This window comes from Onychomys torridus, chromosome 19, assembly GCF_903995425.1.
Source record: "Onychomys torridus chromosome 19, mOncTor1.1, whole genome shotgun sequence".
NCBI classification, from domain to species: Eukaryota; Metazoa; Chordata; class Mammalia; order Rodentia; family Cricetidae; genus Onychomys; species Onychomys torridus.
The window spans coordinates 47,677,043-47,697,263 of NC_050461.1; the positions used below are offsets into that span (position 1 = coordinate 47,677,043).

Consider the following 20,221-nt stretch of genomic DNA (forward strand, 5'->3'; position numbering starts at 1 on the left):
ACTGGCAGTCAGCTTCAGGCCGGGCAGCCGGGCCACGTGACTGTCCGAACACGTGACCTCTCCGCGCTGCCCTCTTCCGCTGAGCGGGCTGGCGCCTCCGGTCCTCTCGGGCTTCCGCTCGCGTAGCCGGAAGGCTCTTGCGTCCCGTGCTCTGTCCCTGGCCGGGGCACCGAATAAAGTTTTTGAATTCAAAAGCGCTTTTTCTTTTCTTTTCTTTTTTTTTTTTTTTAAAGCCCCAACGCTCCTTTCCTGGTGCTGGCGGCGCCGACTGTTGAACCCCCGGTGACGCCGGCGCGTGTCGCGTGTCGCCGGCGATGGCCGAGCCCCCGGCGTTTCTCTCCGCTCAGGAAGTAGGGTGCGTCTCGCTTGTTTTTTTAAATTTTTTTCCTCTTCCGCACTTCTGAGGAAAAAGCCGGGTTGGGTGGGGAAGCTGTGGACCGTTGTGGGCTCCCGACTCTGTGATGCTGGGAGTTCGAGTCCCTCCTTGGGTAGGAAGGAGCCGGCACGCTGCACTCGGCCAGCGCCAGGACCTGGATCCGCTGTGTTAGCTTCTTCCTTGCTGTCACGTATTGCCAGCGCTTGGGAACCTGAGGCAGGGGGATTGCGGCGAGTTGAGGCCGGCTTGCTCTACTAGTGAGTTCAAGGGGCCCCCTGGAATACCTTAGGGAAAGCCTGTCTCCAACGAGCGAGGAGGCGTAGCTGCGGATGCTCAAATTAAGGAATCACCTACTGAGATATGTGTACTTCTGGTATGGGTCAAACTAATACTCTCAACAACCTTTTTGAATGCGTGTGTGTGTGTGTGTGTGTGTGTGTGTGTGTGTGTGTGCGCGCGCGCGCGCGTGCTATTATTCGCGATGGCATTTGACCTTTTTTTTTTTCTTCTTTCACCTGCAAAGGAGTTCAGGGGATTTAGAACTCAGGCGGCCAGGTTTACCAAGTGCTTTTACCCGCTGAACCATCTCCCTGGACCCCCAAATAAATATCAGAAGTAATTCACTAGCAAAATTCTCATATTTACAGTGTTGTTTTTTTCTTATACATCTTATGAAGCTTATGTTGAGCACTATATTTGAACAAAAACGGCTAATAGCAAAATGGAACAATTAAATGTGGTGATTAAAGTTACTTAAAACGTATACATTAACTGTTGGAATTTTTCAACTTGCAATGTTTTTAAACTAGTCTAGTGGCCCCTGGGGAAGCAAACCTGTGGACAAAGGGGAATTGCAGTATCCTTGGCTTTGAGAGCAAAGTTATAAATAAGCACAAAAATAATACAATATCCATTTGCATTGGTTAAATAGCCATTTTTTTTTTTTTAATTTGGTTTTCTTGACACTGAACTATTGAATTGTGTAGTAGAGGATAACCTCGAACTCCAGATAATTCTGCCTCCACCTCAAGGGCTGGTATTAGAGGTGAGCCACCATACCAGGCTCAATTCATATTTGAAATACTTTATCTTTATTTATTTATTTATTGAATTGTTTTGGTTTCTTGAGACAGGTTTTCTCTGTTTAACAGCTCTGGCTGTCCTGGAACTCACTGTATATATAGACCAGACTGGCCTCAAACTCAGAGGTCCGCCTGCCTCTGCCTCCCCAGTGCTGCGATTAAAGGTGTACACCACCACTGCCTGGATGAAATACTTTATTTTTAAATAATTTAATTGATTTCATGTGTGTGGAGAGGGTGGCATTCACCTTTGACATCACCTAGTAGTGGAGGTCAGAGGACAACATGTGTATGGAGTCTGCTTTCTCCTACTGTGTGGGTTCCGGGGATGGAACTCAGGTGGTCATGCTTGGTGGCAAATACCGTCCGCTACTGAGCCATCTCACCAGCTCTTGGAATGGTTTCTTCAAGATGCTTAGGTGTGGCCTTGCTAGGAAACAGTAGATTGCAGCCAGAGGGACGTGCCCGTGCCTCCAGAATCGAGCTGGCATTGTTTGGGGAATCCTGCCTCCAGGAGCCTCCTGGCTTCATCCTAAGCCAGCTATCTCACTAGAGGCGAGCAGGACTTGGTGGTGGTGGTGTGGGGCCAGAGAAGGAAAAATAAGGCTTTCCAGTCATCCCAAGAAAGGACTGCCTCTTTTTGTTTCTGCTGCCCTAGAAAATCCAAGTGTTGATCAGGTCACTCTCCCCATCACCTTTGACAGTATTGCCGATTGCTAAACATTCACTTCTAGTCCTAGGAGTAAGAAGCAGGTTCGAAGCTCCGCAAAGCCTCACAGAGTCCAAATGTGATTTTGCATTTTTTTTTTTTTTTTTTAATTCTTAAAGGTTTCACAGTTATCATTCGAGGAAACCTTCTGAAGAAATGCTTAAGCCCAATAGTTTAAAAGCCAGAATAAGGCACTTGAGTTTGCAGAAAATAATCATTTAAATTCAGTGGAGATGATTTGGGCAGAGAAACTGATCAGCTAAGCATCGTACCCAGTTAAATAGTTAATGTTTCAGGAGCCAGGCAGAGGGCTCAGCCATCAGGAGTGAGTCCTGCTCTTGCATGGGACCCAGAGGTTTGGTTCCCAGAACCCAGGTCTGGTGGTTCACAACTACCTGTAACTCTAGCTTTAGGCCTCCGGCCCCAGCAGACGTGTACATAGCCCCCTCCACACACACACACAATTAAAAAATGACAAAAATGGGATTGCATGTCCTTAAAGAAAAAAAATTATGTCAATCTTGTGGTTTCTTCAATGTCTGGTCAAAATGTCTTTGTATTTTGGTGCAAGACTAGGTTTTCCTCAGCTCCATCTTGCTTCGTTCTTAGACACTTGGGTGAAGTCTCTACTTGTTCAGCAGAAGGGAGAGACTAGCATGCATTTATTTGTTTAGGGTCGGTAATAGTTCTGTGTGTAGAGAAGACAGTGAGGAAAACCTTTAGGGGAATAATTAGATAAGAGAGAAACAGATTCTGAGTACTCCTTGCTGCTCTGCTCTCCCAGCCCACCAGCAACCACAGGCACTTCACACCCATTTCCCTTTTCATCTTTCTAAGTTGATGATATCCCTTACTGAGAGACCTGGGAGCAGAGCCTGTTTGATTGCAAGGCCAATCCTTTTTTGAACTTACACATTGTTGAAATAGTTTCTGATTTAGGAAAAGAAAGTGAGTAGAATAGAAAGAAGATGATTAAACAGAGTTCTGGGGCAGAACCTGATGTCCCAGTCTGCTTAGCTGCCATGATATTAGAGAGATTTTCAGGTTTTCTTGTGTCTTTCTGTCTGTCTGTCTTTGTAGCTGCTTGTCTTCCCTCCCTCCCTTCCTCCCTCCCTTCCTCACTCCTTCCCTCCCTCCTTTCCAGACTGGTCTTATGTATTCCAGGATGGCCTTGAACTACTGATCCTCCTGCCTCTAAGGTCACAGTGATGCGCCACTGTGTCCTATCCTGTGCTGGACCTTTAGTCATGCATTCATGCAGGATGAGCACTGAGTTACATTCCCAGCCCCATAGCTCTTTATAAAGCAGGTAAAACTGGTTTGCCTTTAATAGTTAATACAATGAAATTTGAATTCAAGAATTTGAATTTGAGTTCCAGAAACTAAAATTGGGCATGTCTTCTAGTATTCAAGCTGCATATATGACTTTGTGATGTTAGTGTCATATGTGACTCTCTTTCCTAGGTCATTTGCATATCTTACAATTAAGGACAGAACACCTCAGATCTTAACCAAGGCTATTGATACATTGCATCGACATAAAAGTGAATTTTTTGAAAAACATGGAGAGGTAAGAATTATGTCTCAGCTTTAGTTTTGTGTTATTTCCTCATGAGAATAACAGTGTTCATGGAAGGTCTCAGCTTTCATGTAAAGATTCATATGTGGCACAAATATTTCCCTGCTTTTCTGTATGTTGAGGTAGGGCAGCAGCCTCTGGTTTAAACATGCTGTGTGCTAACAGTTTAGTCTCACGGAACCTTGGTGGACCTCTTGTTTTCTGTTTTAAATGAAGTTGTTGACTTTTCTGAAGAGCCTGTTTAGATTTCAGACCTATCTGTATTACAGCACTTGCATTTCTAATTTGGGATCTTGAGTCCCACAAATGCAAAACTCCCAGTGAAGGGCTATGTGAATTATGATTGATTGACACGGCCTGATTAAATTCATGAAAGATTTGCTGATTGGAGTAGACTAAGACTATGAAAGTCACCTTGCCTGTTCAATCAACAGGTGAGGAAAAAACCTAAATAATCGCGTTACTGTCAATAAAAGCCTTTAAAACTAGGAATCCAGTAATCTTTGGGTTGTTCAGTATGCTCTAGGAGGCTGTGCACACTATACCTGACCGCCTTCTTCCTTCCTGTCTTTCTCTTTTGAGACAAGGTTCCGAGTATATAAAGATATTGAAAGTTTGGACTACAAGCATGGGCCACCACACAGATTATACACTGCTAGAGAGTGAATTGGGGGCCCCTCGCTTCCTCTCCCTTCCCCTCCTTTTCAACAGTGTTGGATTTCTCTCTTGACCCCTGACCCCTGAGCCACCTCTCCAGCCCCAGTGTTGGATTTCTTTCTGAACACATTCTGGAATAATACAAGATCATCTTTTGTTTTTTCCTTCCCTCTTGAGACTATTTCATTTAGTCTGGCCTTGAACTTGGATTCTTCTGCCTGTTTCCTGGCTAGGGTCCAAGGCTTACATCACCATATCCCACTGCCTATCATTCTTTATTGCTGATATCCAGCTCATCTTGGACACTGACATTTGGGCCGATGAATGTTCCCAGTGCTTTATCACATACTTGCAACTTTGTTTTGATGGATGTACATATTTACTTAAGTATAAATGAGCCAAATTTAGGTGCTTTGCTTAAACCTTGGCTCATTTACTTAAGCACAAATTGCCATAAGTCTTTTTTTTTTTTAAAGATTTATTTATTTATTATGTACACAGAAGAGGGTGTCAGATCTCATTACAGATGGTTGTGAGCCACCATGTGGGTGCTGGGAATTGAACTCAGGACCTCTGGAAGAGCAGTCGGTGCTCTTAACCTCTGAGCCATCTCTCCAGCCACTCATAAGTCTTTCATAATTTGATTTTTTTCTACTAGAGTGACTGAAATATAGTAGTGGGTCACAGCGTCTTAGTCTTTGGCTTTGGCCTCTGTGCTCATTGTGAGCAGGTGGCCAAATATGGCTCTGGTTAAGCATGAGGAAACATTGCCTGTTGTCCTTGCAGCCCTATCCCATTTTGCTGTGCTGGGGGCAGGACATTCTTAAAACACTGGCATGAGTAGAGTCACCCCTTCCTGTCACCTCTTCAGGGATCCCATACTTTTAGACTCTCCTTTGGCTCTCTGAGCAATACCATGTTTTCCAGGGAATCATGTCCCTTATTTGATTCTCAAAAGCCCATCCCTCTAGACTACCTGATTGGGTAGACGGTGTGTCTCTTGGGGATGGCTCCAGGCCTTATTTGTCTTGGATGCTTGGTTTACAGATGTGAGGTGCCATTTATAGGTGGATTTTTCTGTCCCGCCTGCCAGCTCACAAATAACCACACAGAGACTTCTTATTAATTATGAAAGCTCAGCTGATAGCTTAGTCTTGTTTCTAACTAGCTCTTCTAACTTAAATTAACTCATTTCTATTAATTTACTGTCTTGTGGCTTTATTACTTGACTCTGTAATGCCCATACTGCTTTCCTGCTTCCCCCCATGTCTGACCGGTAACTCTCCACATCTCCTTTTTTCTTCTTAGTGTTCTCTCTGCCCTCAGAATCCTGCCTAGCTATTGGCCGTTTAGCTTTTTATTAAACTCATCACAGTGACATATTTTCACACAGTGTAAAAAAATATTCCACAACAATGATGCTTACAACCCTATGCAAGTCTCAACTGGGGCCCAGGTGTAGTGTTGCATGTCTTTAATCTCAGTACATGGAAGGCAGAGGCATGTGGATCTCTGTGAGTTCAAGACTAGTCTGGGCCATGTGATGAATTTCAGGTCACCCAGAGCTACATACTGACACTGTCTCCAAGCAAACAAACACAATCTCAATAACTTGTCCTTAAATAATCAGTTCAAATTAGTGACCTTAGGGTAGAGACATGCAGGTGGCAAGTTCCTCTTTAGCATGGGAGGATGTCCTAGAGAGATGGCTCACTGATTAAGAACACTTGCTCCGTCATCATGAGGACCAGAGTTTTGATCCTACTTGATAAAACAAAAAAGATTTGGGTGTGTGTGTAATGTCTGGTTGAGTGCCTGCCAAGCATGCATGGAGCACTGGCTGCCGTTCTGAGCAGAGGGAGGAGGGGAGTGAGGACAGACTGCCCAGGTGTTAGGATTGAAACGATGGGGACCCCCTAATAATGATGTTATAGAAGCCAGGTGGTGGTGGCACACACCTTTAATCCCAGCACTCAGGAGGCAGAGTCAGGTGGATCTCTGAGTTCGAGGCCAGCCTGGTCTCCAAAGCGAGTTCCAGGAAAGGCGCAAAGCTACACAGAGAAACCCTGTCTCAAAAAACAAAAAAAGAGAAAAGATGTTATAGAAACCCTCAGTTCAGCTTGATGACTTTTTCCTCTTCTTTTTTTTTTTTTTTTTTTTTTTCCTGAGACAGGGTTTCTCTGTGTAGCTTTTTTTTTCCCCTCCAACTTTCCTGGGACTCACTTGGTAGCCTAGGCTGGCCTTGAACTCAGAGATCCACCTGCCTCTGCCTCCCGAGTGCTGGGATTAAAGGCGTGCACTACCGCCGCCCGGCCTTTTTTCTCTTCTTAACCCAGGCTGGCCTCAGACTATACAGCCATGTTGGTCTTTGTCCTTTGATCCCTGTGTCTCAGCCTCCTAAGTGCTGGGATTATAGGAGTGCTCTGCTTCAGCTCTGTCTTGTTTTCCACGAGACATACATCTTGCTGGTGTAGAGTTTGAGGCACTGTATTGTGATCCCAACATGTGTCTCCTCTCTGATGTGTCACAGAGTCGAGACATTGACTGGAGAGCCGCCAGGAGGGGCTCAGGGAGTCCAGGTTTCCGTCTAGTCATGTCAGTGGGAGGGTGTGCAGGTGGGAAAGGTCCAGGGGCTGCTAGTGGTTCCCTTCCCCCGTGCTTGGGTCAGCCTTGTGAAAACTCAGAGGCCATATCTTAGAGACTAAGTAAGGAAGGTTGTGAAGTCATGCCAAGGCTAAGAGCGAAGAAAAGGCAAAGTGTAATGTCTGTAAGATCATATAAAAGGAAAAATGCAGGTTTACAACACTTTAGGTCTGTAAAGATATCCCCCCCTTGAAGGAATATGCACATATGTGTGTACTCAGCAGAACTTTTTCTTCGTCCCTCTGTACTTTCACAGGAAGGAGTGGAAGCTGAAAAGAAAGCCATCTCTCTTCTTTCGAAGTTACGGAATGAATTACAGACAGATAAACCAATTATCCCCTTGGTTGATAAATACATCGACACTGACTTATGGAACCAGTACCTGGAATATCAGCGGAGTCTTTTAAGTGAAGGCGATGGGGAGCTACGCTGGTTCTTCTCGCCATGGTTGTTTGCAGAGTGCTACATGTATCGGAGGATTCATGAAGCTGTCATCCAGAGGCAAGTGTTTAGTAATCGATGGTCATTTTCTAATAGTTCAGCAGGGCTCAGCAAGATAGCTCAGCAGGTAAGGGGCTTGTTGCCAAAAGGGAGGGACCCACATGATGGCAGGAGAGAACTGACTCTGGAAAGTTGTCCTCTGACCTGAGTTCCATAGGCATACCATGTCCTGTGTGCACCTCTCAATAAATAAATAAGTAAATGTAAAGAAAAGAACAATTTAACAAATAGTAACAATACTGTCTGGACATTCCACAGATGGTTGAACAACATGATCTTACTAAAGGTGTGTATGTGTATGTGTGTGTGTGTGTGTGTGTGTGTCTGTGTCTGTGTCTGTCTGTGTCTGTCTGTGTCTGTCTGTCTGTCTGTCTGGGCACACATACCATCATACCATGCATGCATGTGGAGGTCGGACATCTTATAGGATTCAGTTCTCTTACACCTTCTCACCCAGCCTTAAATATTCTTACAAAAGACTTCTACAGTAAGAACAAATTGTGCTTCCTAAGTAAAAAAAATGTTAATGTGAGATGATTACATAAAATAATTTAAGATGGAGCTGGGTGTCGTGGTGCATGCCTTTAATCAACACTGCAGAGGCAGAGTTGTGGATCTCTGTGAGTTCAAGGCCAGCCTGGTTTACAGAGTGAGTTCCCGGCCAACCAGGACTGCATAGTGGGACCCTTTTTTTTTTAAATTAAGGTAGAACAAGGAAAGCAAATGCTTTATAACAATGACGTGCTTAGTTACTTCTCTCGTTGTGGCTGAGGGCTTGGCAGGAAGCAGCTGAAGAGGAAGGTACCATCTGGCTTCAGTACACAGGGTGCATTCCATCATGGCAGGGAAGGCGTGGTGGCAGTGTGGGCAGTGTGGGCAGCCGGTCCAGTCTGCAGCCGGGAGCAGAGAGTTAGGAGAGCTGGAGCTCAGCTCGCTTCTCCTTTTTGTGCAGCCTAGGGCTGGTGCTGCCCACATTTAGGATGGGTCTGCCCAGCTCAGTTGACCTGATCTAGATCATCTCTTACAGACATGTGCAGAGAGATGCCTCCAAGGTGATTGGAGATCCAATTAAGTTGACAATCCGTATAAACCATTACAAATAATATATCAGAATTTACTCTGTATAAGGAATCGCCAGAACAGGGATTCTTGTCACATACTGTCTTAATCTTTGTTCCATACACTACTTCTGTGTGTGCATGTTTATGTGTGTGTCTGTGCTACTTGTGTGTGTTGTGTGTATATATATGCACTGCTTGCATGTTTGTGTGTGTTTATATGGACTACTTGCATGTGTATGTGTGTATATGCACTGTGTGTGTGTGTATGCTTGTATGTGTATATGTGGTACTTAAGTGTGTATGTGTGTGTATGTACTACTTGCCAGTGTATATGTGTGTACACTACTTGAGGGTATGTGTGTGTGCTTACTACTTGTGTGTATATGCACTACTTGAGTGTGTATGTATGTGTACTACTTGCATGGGTATGTGTGTGCACTACTTGCACACTGGTGCCAGCAGAGGCTGGAGGGTGTCAGATCCCCTGGAACTGGACTGACAGGAAGTTGTAAGTCACCTGATGTGGGTGCTGGGAACAGAGCCTGGGTCCTCTGCAAGAACAGGAAGTGCTCTTAACCACTGTATTTCTCTAGTCCTGGTATTTTGTTTTTATCTGTTTGTTTTAAAGATTTATTTTTATTTATTAAGTTTACAGTGTTCTGTCTGCATGTGTCCTTGCAGGCCAGAAGAGGGCACCAGATCTCACTACAGGTGGTTGTGAGCCACCATGTAGGTGCTGGGAATTGAACTCGACTCTGGAAGAGCAGTCAGTGCTCTTAACCACTGAGCCATCTCTCCAGCCCCGTATTTTGTTTTTAAAGGCTAGATTAGGGAAAAAAAAGTCTAATGCCATATTTTCCAAAAAGTCTTTTCATAGATCATGTATTCTGTTTCCTTTTTTTACATCGGTTCACAGTGCAAAAGAGGAGGTGATGTGAATTGTCTTTTCAGTTTTACAGGTTCCAGAAATACAAGTTTGATGTAAGAGGAATCCATTAGTACTTGTTTTTAAACACAGCATAGGATGATTTGAAGTAATTGATCCAAGTGTAGATGACAGCTCATGCCTGTAATTGTAGCTCTTGGCAAACAGAGGCAAGAAGAATGTCTGTCTGAGAACAGTCTGGGTTATACAGTAAGTTCCAGGCTACCCTTGACTGGGAAACCTGTTGAAGGAAAGAAAAGAAGAGAGAAAGAAAGGAAGAAATGAACCAAGTCAGCACAAATTATAAAATAAAGTTATTTTAGGAAATAATATAACCTTGAGTCTAGGATTTTTTTTCTCTCTTAAGTTTTATAGTTTTAAAAATAGGAATTTATTGGTTTTGTCAGACAGATACATTTTAGAACTTTGTTTCATCTTTCAGAGACAGCTCTCTGACCTGTGTTAGTTTTGCTTACTTTCAGGCTATTTATTAATTGATCATGTTATCTTTTTTCCCTCCTGAGACATGGCCTCACTGTCCTTGAACATAGTCCAGGCTGGCTCAAAATCACAGTCCTCCTGTCTCGGCCTCCCAAGTGCTGGGATTACAGGTGTGCCACCAAACCTGGCTGCTAAGTTTTCTTTAAATTAAACACTATAACATAGATGTTTATGCAGGCTTCTTCCAGTTGAATTGATGAGATTCATCCAGTTTGAGATTTTTATGAAGAACAAAGCTACAAACATGTGTGTATAACTTAACCTTATATATCTTTTAAATACACACACACACACACACACACACACACACCTATATATATATATATAATAATTTGTTTAACTATTTTACGTGCATTGGTGTGAAGGTATCAGATCCCCTGGAACTGAAGTTATACACAGTTGTGAGCCACCATGTGTGCGCTGGGAATTGAACCCAGGTCTTCTGGGAGAGCAGCCAGTGCTCTTAACTGCTGAGCCATCTCTCCAGCCCCCATACTATGTATATTTTTTTAGATACATTTTATTTGATTTGGTATGTATGCATGTTTTGTCTGCATATGTGTCTGTGCACCGCTTGTGTGGCTAGTTCTCACAGAGGCCAGAAGAGCGCCTCAGATCCCTTGAACTGGAGTTACACATGGGCGCTCAGAATTGAACCCGGGTCCTCTGGAAGAGTAACCAGTGCTCTCAACCACTGAGCCCTATCTCAGCTGCCCGGTTCTGCCATGTTGTTGATGAACATATATGTGTGTTTCTGTTGGGAATATACTTATGTGTGTTGTTGGCTGAGAGCACATGTCCATATACAGCTCCACTAGATTCTGAAGTAATAAGAAACTAAACATATCGATGTGACATTTGCTCTCTTAAGCATGAGCAATGATGCATGTTCATACATGAGCTGTGACTTTAATGAGTGACTGTTAATTTAAAAACATGGGTTGCCAGACTTTTCTGTGGAGGGCTAGATAGTATTTTAGCTTTGTGACCAAACGGTAGCTGTCACAGGGACTCAACTTGGCCACCATGATGCGTTAGCAGCCATAGTGGGCATGTCAGCAGGTACTCCAGTACAAATTTTGCTGTGGACCCCAAGCTTCCAGTTCTGTGTGTCATAAAGTCAGCACAAGCATACTTCCCTCACTCTCTCCCTTCCTTTTTCTTTTAAGATGGTGCTGGCTGTCCTAGGATTCACTATGAATTCCAGGTTGGCCACCAGATTCAAGGGAATCCTCCTGTCTCCGCCTTCTGAGCACTGGGCCTGTGGGTGTAGGCTCCTCTGTCCAACTGCTTCTCTTGCGCTTAGCTGTTAACCATTCTTGGTTTGTGGTCACATGCCTCATGGGGTCTGTGGACTTTTGTTAGCTGCCCCCCACATTTGAACTCATGCATCCAGATGGCCTCTGTTCTTTTAAATCACCTCAAGGGACTGACTGATTTCAGTAACGCTGTCAGTTGCTAAAAATATGTTTGAATTCTTTGGAATTTATTTCAGAGCCCATTTCCAGTCCTCAAAAAGGAAAATTCATTTTGTTATTATTTTTTTTTAATTTATTTAACTTTATTTTATGTGCATCTGTATGAGGGTGTCAGATCTCCTAGAACTGGAGTTACAGACAGCTGTGAGCTGCCATGTGGGTGCTGGGAATGGAACCTGGATCCTCTGGAAGAGCAGCCATTGCTTTTAACTCCTGAGCCATCTCTCCAGCCCCCTAGTTTTCGAGACAGGGTTTCTCTGTGTAGCCCTGGCCATTCTGGAACTTGCTCTGTAGATCAGGCTGGCCTCAAACGCACAGAGATCCACCTGCCTCTGAGTGCTAGGACTAAAGGCATGCACCACCGCCCGGCCACTGAGTGACTTTCGCTTGTTGCTGAGAGTAAACTGTCAAGAGATACGCTGTCACTGACGGGGTGTTTAATAATGTGCCACAGGTTCTGAAGAAGGCTCCCAAAGAGGAGCTCCAGAGTGCTTTGGCAATGGCAGCGCCCTTGGAGTAGAGGTGTGGCTTCTTCCCACACTGCTGCTCAGAAAGAGCAGCCTTCGCTTGGTATGTCACTAAAAAAAAAAAAAAACAAAAACAAAAACAAAAAAATCTTCCCTACTACAGTGGCTTATGCCTGTAATCCCAGCACTCTGCAAGTTGAAGCAGGAGGATTGCCATGAGTTCTAGGCCAGCCTGGAATATGAGTGGGAACCTGTCTCAAAAATAAAATCAAGTCGGGTGGTGGTGGCATATACCTTTAATCCCAGCACTTGGAAGGCAGAGGCAGGTGGATCTCTGTGAGTTCGAGGCCAGCCTGGTCTATAGAGCAAGTTCCAGGACAGCCAGAGCTGTTACACAGAGAAACCCTGTCTCAAAAAAAACAAACAAACAAAAAACCCAAAATCAGTCAGACAAACAAAAAAACCCCTCATTCCATAAGCCCTATATTGTTTTTATCCTAACATGGATGGCCTATGAAGAATGTCGCTAATTGTAAACATCAGTTATTCAGGATGTCTTCAATTCCCTAATGACTATCATATTAGTACTTACTATATCTTGTTAGTTATGTGTTCACATAACTTCCCATGAAAGTGACAGAGCCTCAACAGAAACTTCCCCTTAGGTCAGAAGTAACTGGGGAGTAAAATTTGACACACCCCAACTTTGTGCCCAAATGATCCACTTGTTGTCCTGCTGGTGTTTATGAGGGTACTGATTGTGTTTTCCAAGTGCTCTGGCTCGAGCTCGGGGTGATCACTATGCTATCAGGAGCCCTCCATATAGGGCATGAAAGGATATTGAGCTAACATAGTTACCTGTGATCTCGTTTCTCGAACCCCGCTGTGTCTGACGGGTAAATGATTGTGGACAGTCACTACAATGGCTAGCTAGTTCTAGCAAAATAGTTTATTTGAATTTGAGTTTTGTTTTGTTTTCTTTGAGATGAGGTCTCACTCTGTAACTCTAGTTGGCCTGGAATTTGCTTCGCACACCAAGGCTAGCCTTGAACTCAGAGCTCCAACTGCCTTTGCCTCTGGTGTACCAGGACTAAAGGTGTGCACCGCCAGCCATGAGATTTGTTTGTGTGACTGAGTTGTCTGCGCTGTGTCTGGCGTCTGTCAGTGCTGGTCGCTGAGATGGCAATCCGTTCTTCCCGTTAAGGAACAGCACTCATCCAAGTGAGGGGTTTTGTTGTTGCTTGTCTTTTAGAAGGTAAGGACTCACATAAATGCTTCTGTTTTTCTCCTCCCTCAGTCCACCAATCCATGACTTCGACGTATTTAAAGAAAGCAAAGATAAGAACTTCTTTGAGTCCCAGGAGTCCATCAATTCTCTGTGTTTGCACTTGCAGCAGTTGAAACCAGCCAAAGACCTCAGTGAGAACCAGCTAAAGGATGAGTTTTTTAAACTTCTGCAGGTATCCGAGTGGGTTCTCTAGTCGGGCTGCAAACAGTGCAATGGGCATTAGTTTATACAAATATCTGTTTGTTTACAGATATTTATACATCAGTAACAGCAGTATTACGATCTCTTTTTTGGCTACTTTTCTTTTATTTATTTTGTTTCTTTTATTTGACGTTTTGTCTTTCTGAATACTAAAACAAAGAGAGCACCACACCAGCTCATTACTCTTTACAGCACACACACTCTTTCAGGAGATAGTTCTCTTTCCTATGTCCTTTGTCCCATAAGCAGACCAAACCCTAAAGGGGACGGAGTTAGCCATCTGCTGGCCTCTGATTTGGCTGTTGTCCACATTGCCCCTGCCCTCCTTAGAGAAGGCTAGCATTAGGACATAGATTGATGTCCTAAGGGAAGTCTGAAGTTGTTCTGGTTCACAAGGAGCAGCGATCTGTTTTCAAGGCTCACAGCTTTGTGACTGTTGACATAAATAATTTTGGACCTATTATGCCGAGTGCTTTCCTAGATACAGGGTCACAGAAAAAAAAAAAAAATGGCCATCTTTGCTGCCCTAGCACCCATAATTATTTTTTTCTTTCATGTTTTGAGACAGAGTCTCACTCTGTAGCACTCACATGTAACTCATGTATTGCAGACTAGCCTCAAGCTCACAGCAGTCCCCCTGCCTCAGCCCCTCAAGTGCTTGAGATTACAGGTGTGTCACCACTCTTAGCCGAGGACTTGCGATTCTGAGGGACCTGAGATGGGGACCTGAGATGGGACGAAGGGCATGTGCAGGGCCACAAGGCCTCCTCCCAGCTGGAGACACTGTCACACATGCCACTGGACTTTGGATCTTTGCATTTATGTCTGGGGCACCACGTGCTCACCACAGTGCGCATGTGGAGGTCAGAGAACCAATTGCAGGGCTTGGCCCTCCTCCACTCTGGGTGCTAGGGACTGAATCAGGGCACCAGGCTTGGTGGCAAATGCCATCTGTCACCTCTTGAGCCGTCTCGCCAGCCCCATCTTAGGTTTTATTTTAGCCTATGCCTTAAAAAAAAATCATCAATTGATCTTTTTTAAAAACGATGCTCTTTGTTGAATATATATCATCCCAATTTTAGCTTTTCATTTAACTTCATTTAATTAATTAATTAATTGAGACAGGGCCTTCCATGCTGTTCAGGCTGGCCTTGGACCCCTTAGTGTAGACTTTTTTTTTTTTTTTTTGAGTGTACACAGTATTTTGTTTGAGCCTCCTCTAAAGTAGCTGGGATTATAGCCACATACCACCATACCTAGGCATTTTCCTAATTTTAAGAATTATAAAGCTGGGTGGTGGTGACACACACCTTTAATCCCAGCACTCAGGAAGCAGAGGCAGGTGGATCTCTGTGGGTTCGAGGCCAGCCTGGTCTATAGAGTGAGTTCCAGGACAGGCTCCAAAGCTACACAGAGAAACCCTGTCTCGAAAAACCAAAAAGAATTATAGTCAGGCATGGTGGTGCACACCTTTAATTCCAGCATTTGGAAGGCAGAGGCAGGAGGAGCTTTGTAGGCCAGCTAGGGCTATATAGTGAAAACCTATTTCAGAATACACACACACACACACACACACACACACACACACACACACACACACATTATATATTCAGAATACACATACACACACACACACACATATATATACATATATATTCAGAGAATATATATTCTGGGAATATTCAGAATCTATATATCTTGTGTGTGTGTATATGAGAGTGGAGTTTCTCTGGATAATATTTATGAGTGAGTGTATATAATACACTATGTTATGCAATAGTGCCAATTGCTCATAGCTGGAGTTAGGTATTTGTGGACTCTGAGCTTGTTATACAAGTGCTGGGAATTGAACTTGGGTCCTCATGATTGAACAGCCAGTGCTGTTTGCTGCTGAGCCATTTCTGTAGCCCCTTGGGTAATTTTTTAAACAAAGTTTTATTGGAACAGTTAACATTTTCATGTTGCCTGTGGTGACTTTGCATCTAACCCCTAGAGCTGGTGGTTATTACAGAGACCCTGTGGCACATGTTTTTTTATGGCTATGCTGGGGTTGAACGCAGGCCCTCAAATGTGTCAGGCAAGTGTTGTAACCCTGAGGTCCACCCTGACCACTTTACTGAATGCTTCTATAGCCAAGACTTTGGTGTACTGTGGTGCACATTACACCAGTCCTCAGGAGGGCAGAGGGCTCTATTCTCATTTCTGTTACAGAATCTGAACCTTAGAGACCTTAATTGCTGCTGATCTGTAGTCAAAGATGTTGTAGTTTGAACACACATCTGACTCCGAGCCTGCAGTCCTGGACAGGGAATTTTGTAGCTTAAAAAACACAGGATTACATTTCATTTTCTAAAAATGAGCATTACTTCAGTATGTAGCTAAATAATAAGCAAATGACTATATTGGGCCTGTGGTAAACATCTCTTCCATAAGGGTTGAGTCTTGAGAGTCTCTGTGGCCAGTTTCCGTTAGCAAACAAACAAAAGAGCTGTGTCTCAGACACGCCCTTCTCCTCAGATGGTCCACTCATTCTCAGACATGCCCTCCTCCTAAGATTTTTCAGTTCTCAGACACGCCCTCCTGCAGTTATATAATTAGTACAAAGAAGCTTTTTGGAGATGTGGAGAAGAAAAGAGCTTTGCTTTTTCTCTTGATTTCCAATTATAGAATAAATTCTGACCCTCTTTCTCACAGCATCTGATGGTATTTTAACACCTGTGTATCTTAATTAACGTGGGTACTAATATTTACTTAAATTAATATTTTAGTAAAATATATTCATTAAAACTTTTTTTTTTTTTTTTTTGAGCTGAGGATCGAACCCAGGGTCTTGTGCTTGCTAGGCAAGCGCTCTTCCACTGAGCTAAATCCCCAACCCCAACATCATTGTTTTTACCTTATTAAATATAGTATCGGGGCTGGGGATTCAGCTCATTGGTAGAGCGCTTGCCTAGCAAGCAAGCGCCAAGGCCCTGGGTTCGATCCTCAGCTCCAAAAAAAAAAAAAAAAGGAAAAAATATAGTATCATGTAAATACATTTGTGTCATTGGAGAAAATGTAAATCTGGTGAACATTTTAAGAATTTTGTAGAACTATTATGAATATTTGGGTTGGCCTTCCTGTACAGTGGAGTTTCTGTTGGTTATGAAAGAGTAATGACCTTTTTTTTCCCTTTCCATTTCAGATCTCTCTCTGGGGGAATAAGTGTGACTTGTCTCTGTCAGGTGGAGAAAGCAGTTCCCAGAAGACCAGTGTAATTGACTCTTTGGAAGGCCTAAAACCATTCATTCTGATAAATGATACAGAATCTCTTTGGACATTGCTTAGTAAATGCAAGAAAACAGCAAAAATACCTGTAGTTAGAGTAGATTTTGTTCTGGATAACTCTGGGTTTGAACTTGTTACAGATCTAGTCTTCGCTGATTTCTTGTTATCCTCTGAGTTAGCCACTGAGATTCATTTTCACGGAAAAACTATTCCGTGGTTTGTATCTGACGTTACGGTGCGTGACTTTAATTGGACAGTCGAACGTATGAAGAGTAGTAATCAGGAATCCATGTCCACCTGTGGTGCTGACTGGGAAAACTATGTTAAGATGGGTAGATGGATTTACCACGATCATATATTTTGGACTCTGCCTCACCCATACTGTGCAATGGCCCAGGTCGCCCCTGACTTGTATGCTGAACTACAAAAGGCATGCCTTGTTTTGTTCAAGGGGGATTTGAATTACAGGAAGTTGATGAGTGACAGGAAGTGGCAGTTCACCATTCCATTCCATCAGGCCCTGAGTGGCTTCCACCCTGCACCTCTGTGTAGCATAAGAACATTAAAGGCTGAGCTTCAGGTTGGTCTACAGCCCGGGCAAGCCGAGCAGCTCTCGGCTTCTGATCCCCACTGGCTGACCACTGGCAAGTATGGAATATTTCAGTTTGATGGTCCACTTTGACTCTGCTCAGGAGTCCCTGGTTAATCTCCTTCCAGCTCCAGAAAAAAACAGTGCATGGATCTAGTCCTGCTTCTCATCAGCCGTGGGAACCCTATTTCTCAGCTCCTATTACTTCCTTACACTGTAGATGACACTTCCTTGGAACAGTTCCCCATTGCCAGGTTTGGGAAGATGGGGTTTTAAGCTAGTTACACTCTGCTGGAATTTTCATCACTGTTTCAAGTTAAATGCATACTTTTAAATGGTTTTAATGAACTCATTCTTAATTGCAAAGAATGAGAAATGAAAGTGAAGTCTGCTTTATAAGTTAGTTAATTCTGTTTTTTTTTTCTTCCTTAAACAGAATGATTATTGAATATTCTAAGAATCTTGCATATTATTTAACTAGGTTTTGGCTCTTGAACTAATGGCCTACTGAGCACAGGCCTTGTAACAGCTCTGTAGGGAGGCATGTCCGTGATGCTTGAACCCACAGAGACAGAATTACCTCAGACCTGAACTGCAGCCTGCTCTCTTGCATGCATCTTAAGTTTTCAAAGCCTGTTTTCTTGCCTGACTTTGTATTTTGATTGACTTGTGATGTGGGTCAAAGCACAAACTGGACATTGTGAAAAAGAAAAGCAGTGTTTGACAAAGTGCAAGTGCAGGAGCGTTTCCATTCTTCCATTTCCACGTGGAAGTCACCAGCACACAGGTGTCGAGATGAACAGCTTCCGTTTGCCGTACTAGAAGAGTGTCAGGTGGAAGAGCTTGTTTTGCGTTGTGTTAGATACTGCCAATCAGAGCTCATTCTTTACATTACACGTTGTATTCCTCACCTCAGATGCTCAGAGTCTTCAAATTCATGCTACTTTGTTTGGAAACTAATTGGAAACAAACCTGGAAATGTTTTCTTGTACTGGAATAATAAATGAATTTTACTGAGAAATCTCACTGGTTTTGTTATTTGAGACAAGTAAAGAGAAGATTGCAGATGATATCTGCGTTGTACCTGAATTTTGATGGTTACCCATAGTTGTGAGATGGTATGATGTAAGTGAAGTTGGACTCTGCTCCTGCTCAGGCTGTGGATTCTTTTCAAGGTCTCTAAAGCCATCTGGGCTGGGTTGCTTCTTGGTCGTGTGTGCCCGCTTGAATCAAGTCACTGACATGCTCGGCAAGTTCTAACTGTACAGAATTGACATTCAGAAGGAGGTGTCTGGATGGTTCATGGCGGGGACAGGAGCTGTCTTATACCACACTTTACAAAGCGCTGTTCTGGCATGCCCTATTTTTGCTAGCTGGTTTATTAACACATACTGTAGTGTTTGAGAAAGTGGTTCAGCCCCACCCCCTGCAAGGGAGAGCGAAGAAGTCAGAGCAAGAAAAAAACAAAGGTTGTCTGGGAGAAAGTTCAAGATGGAGTTCTTATAGATTCTAAGCAGGAAGCAGTGCCTTCCTGTTATTTCTTAATTTTTCGAGACAAGTTCATTCTGTAGCCTAGGGTGGCCTTGAACTCTGACCCTTCTGCCTCAGCCTCCCAAGTAGTGAGATTACAGACAGGAGCTAATGACTGGCCTCCCCCTCCCTCCCACTTCTTAATGTTGACACTGTATAGCCAAAGTTGGCCTAGAACTCTCTTGTTTGTTTGGGACAGGGTTTCTCTGTGTAGCCCTAACTGTCCTGGAATTTGCTCTGTAGACCAGGCTGGCCTTGAACTCAAGAGAGTTACCTGCCTCTGCCTCCTAGGTGGAATTAAAGGGCATTTCCCACCATGCTTGACCTTTAGTCTAGAACTCTTATCTGTAGTGCAGGTTGGTCTCAAACTCATCCTCCGGCCTCAGCCTCCCAAGTGCTAAGAGTGCAGGTATGTACTGAGATGCCCACTTACCACTTTACTTTTTAAAACAGCTTTATTGACACAATTCAATATGATTTAGTTGCAGTGCACAGTATTTTAGTACACTCACAAGCATGTGCAATCACCTTTACAATTGACTTCAGAACATTTATCACCCCTAAAATAAACCCAGTATCATTGATAACTACTAATCTTTTTGCCTCTGTGTATTTATTTACATATTCTGGGCATTTAATATAATAGGACAATAAAATAAAATGCATGGCCTTTTGTGATTGGCCTCTTTCAAAAGACCATTCCCTGTAGCATGTCATCAGTACTGCCCCCTGACAGCTGAATATATACTCCATTGTATAGGTGAGACCACATTTTATTAGCCTATCAGCGTGCTTTCTCCTTTCTCCCTTGCTTATTTTCATACGTTTGTTTCAGATAGAGTCTCACATTGCCCAAGTTGGCATTGAACTCGCCATGCAGCCTTGGTTGTAAACTAGTGATCTCTGAGTCTCCACCTTCCAAGTGCTGGGATGACAGTCGTGGGCTGGCCCAGAGTTTCCATTTCCTCGCTCAGGATGCTGTTGCTATGACCACTGACGGACAGATAATGATGTTTCAGGTTTTCTGGGTAGATCCTGGGTCATATAGTGGCTTGAATGTTTTGGTTGACTACCAGAACTTCCTCAAATGTTGTCATACTGTAGGGAGTGCCACACCTGGGGCAGGTGGTCCTGAGTTGTATTAAAAAAAGGTAAGCTGAGTACATTGGAGGGGCAAACCCGGAACGGTGTTTCTCTCTGGGTTCAGCTTCAGTGCCTGTCTCTAAGATCCTGCCTGTACTTTTTCTTGATGATGGGCTGTGCTTGCAAGCCAGATAAATTTTTACTTTCCTCTCCAAGCTGGTTTTGGTCAGTGTTTTATCATAGCCTCAGAATAGGCCTTGGGAGCTGTAGACCCAGAGTTATAC

At 43.6% G+C, this 20,221-nt stretch overlaps 1 protein-coding gene across 3 annotated transcripts; it reads left to right on the forward strand.

Annotated features, from left to right (window-relative positions):
• The first annotated feature begins 106 nt into the window (after nt 1-106).
• Nucleotides 107-18,345, forward strand: Armt1 (acidic residue methyltransferase 1). Of its 3 annotated transcripts, none has more exons than XM_036169295.1 (5): nt 107-355; nt 3,632-3,737; nt 7,303-7,547; nt 13,277-13,439; nt 16,653-18,345. In XM_036169295.1, exons 1-5 carry the CDS (start codon nt 315-317, stop codon nt 17,415-17,417), a joined length of 1,320 nt encoding a protein of 439 aa, XP_036025188.1. In that variant the 5' UTR covers nt 107-314; the 3' UTR covers nt 17,418-18,345. The 3 variants fall into 3 exon arrangements, with proteins under 3 accessions (XP_036025188.1, XP_036025189.1, XP_036025187.1); XM_036169294.1 differs by lacking the exon at nt 107-355 and adding an exon at nt 640-749; XM_036169296.1 differs by lacking the exon at nt 3,632-3,737 and having other exon boundaries at nt 299-355.
• The last annotated feature ends 1,876 nt before the right edge of the window (nt 18,346-20,221 follow it).

Bases quoted from the DNA above. Each gene is read 5' to 3' on its own strand.
- Armt1 (XM_036169294.1), top strand. From the start codon at position 706: ATGCTCAAATTAAGGAATCACCTACTGAGATATGTGTACTTCTG. The intron at 7,548-13,276 runs GCAAGTGTTTAG...CTCCTCCCTCAG, and splicing joins CATGAAGCTGTCATCCAGAG to TCCACCAATCCATGACTTCG. The intron at 13,440-16,652 runs GTATCCGAGTGG...TTTCCATTTCAG, and splicing joins AGTTTTTTAAACTTCTGCAG to ATCTCTCTCTGGGGGAATAA.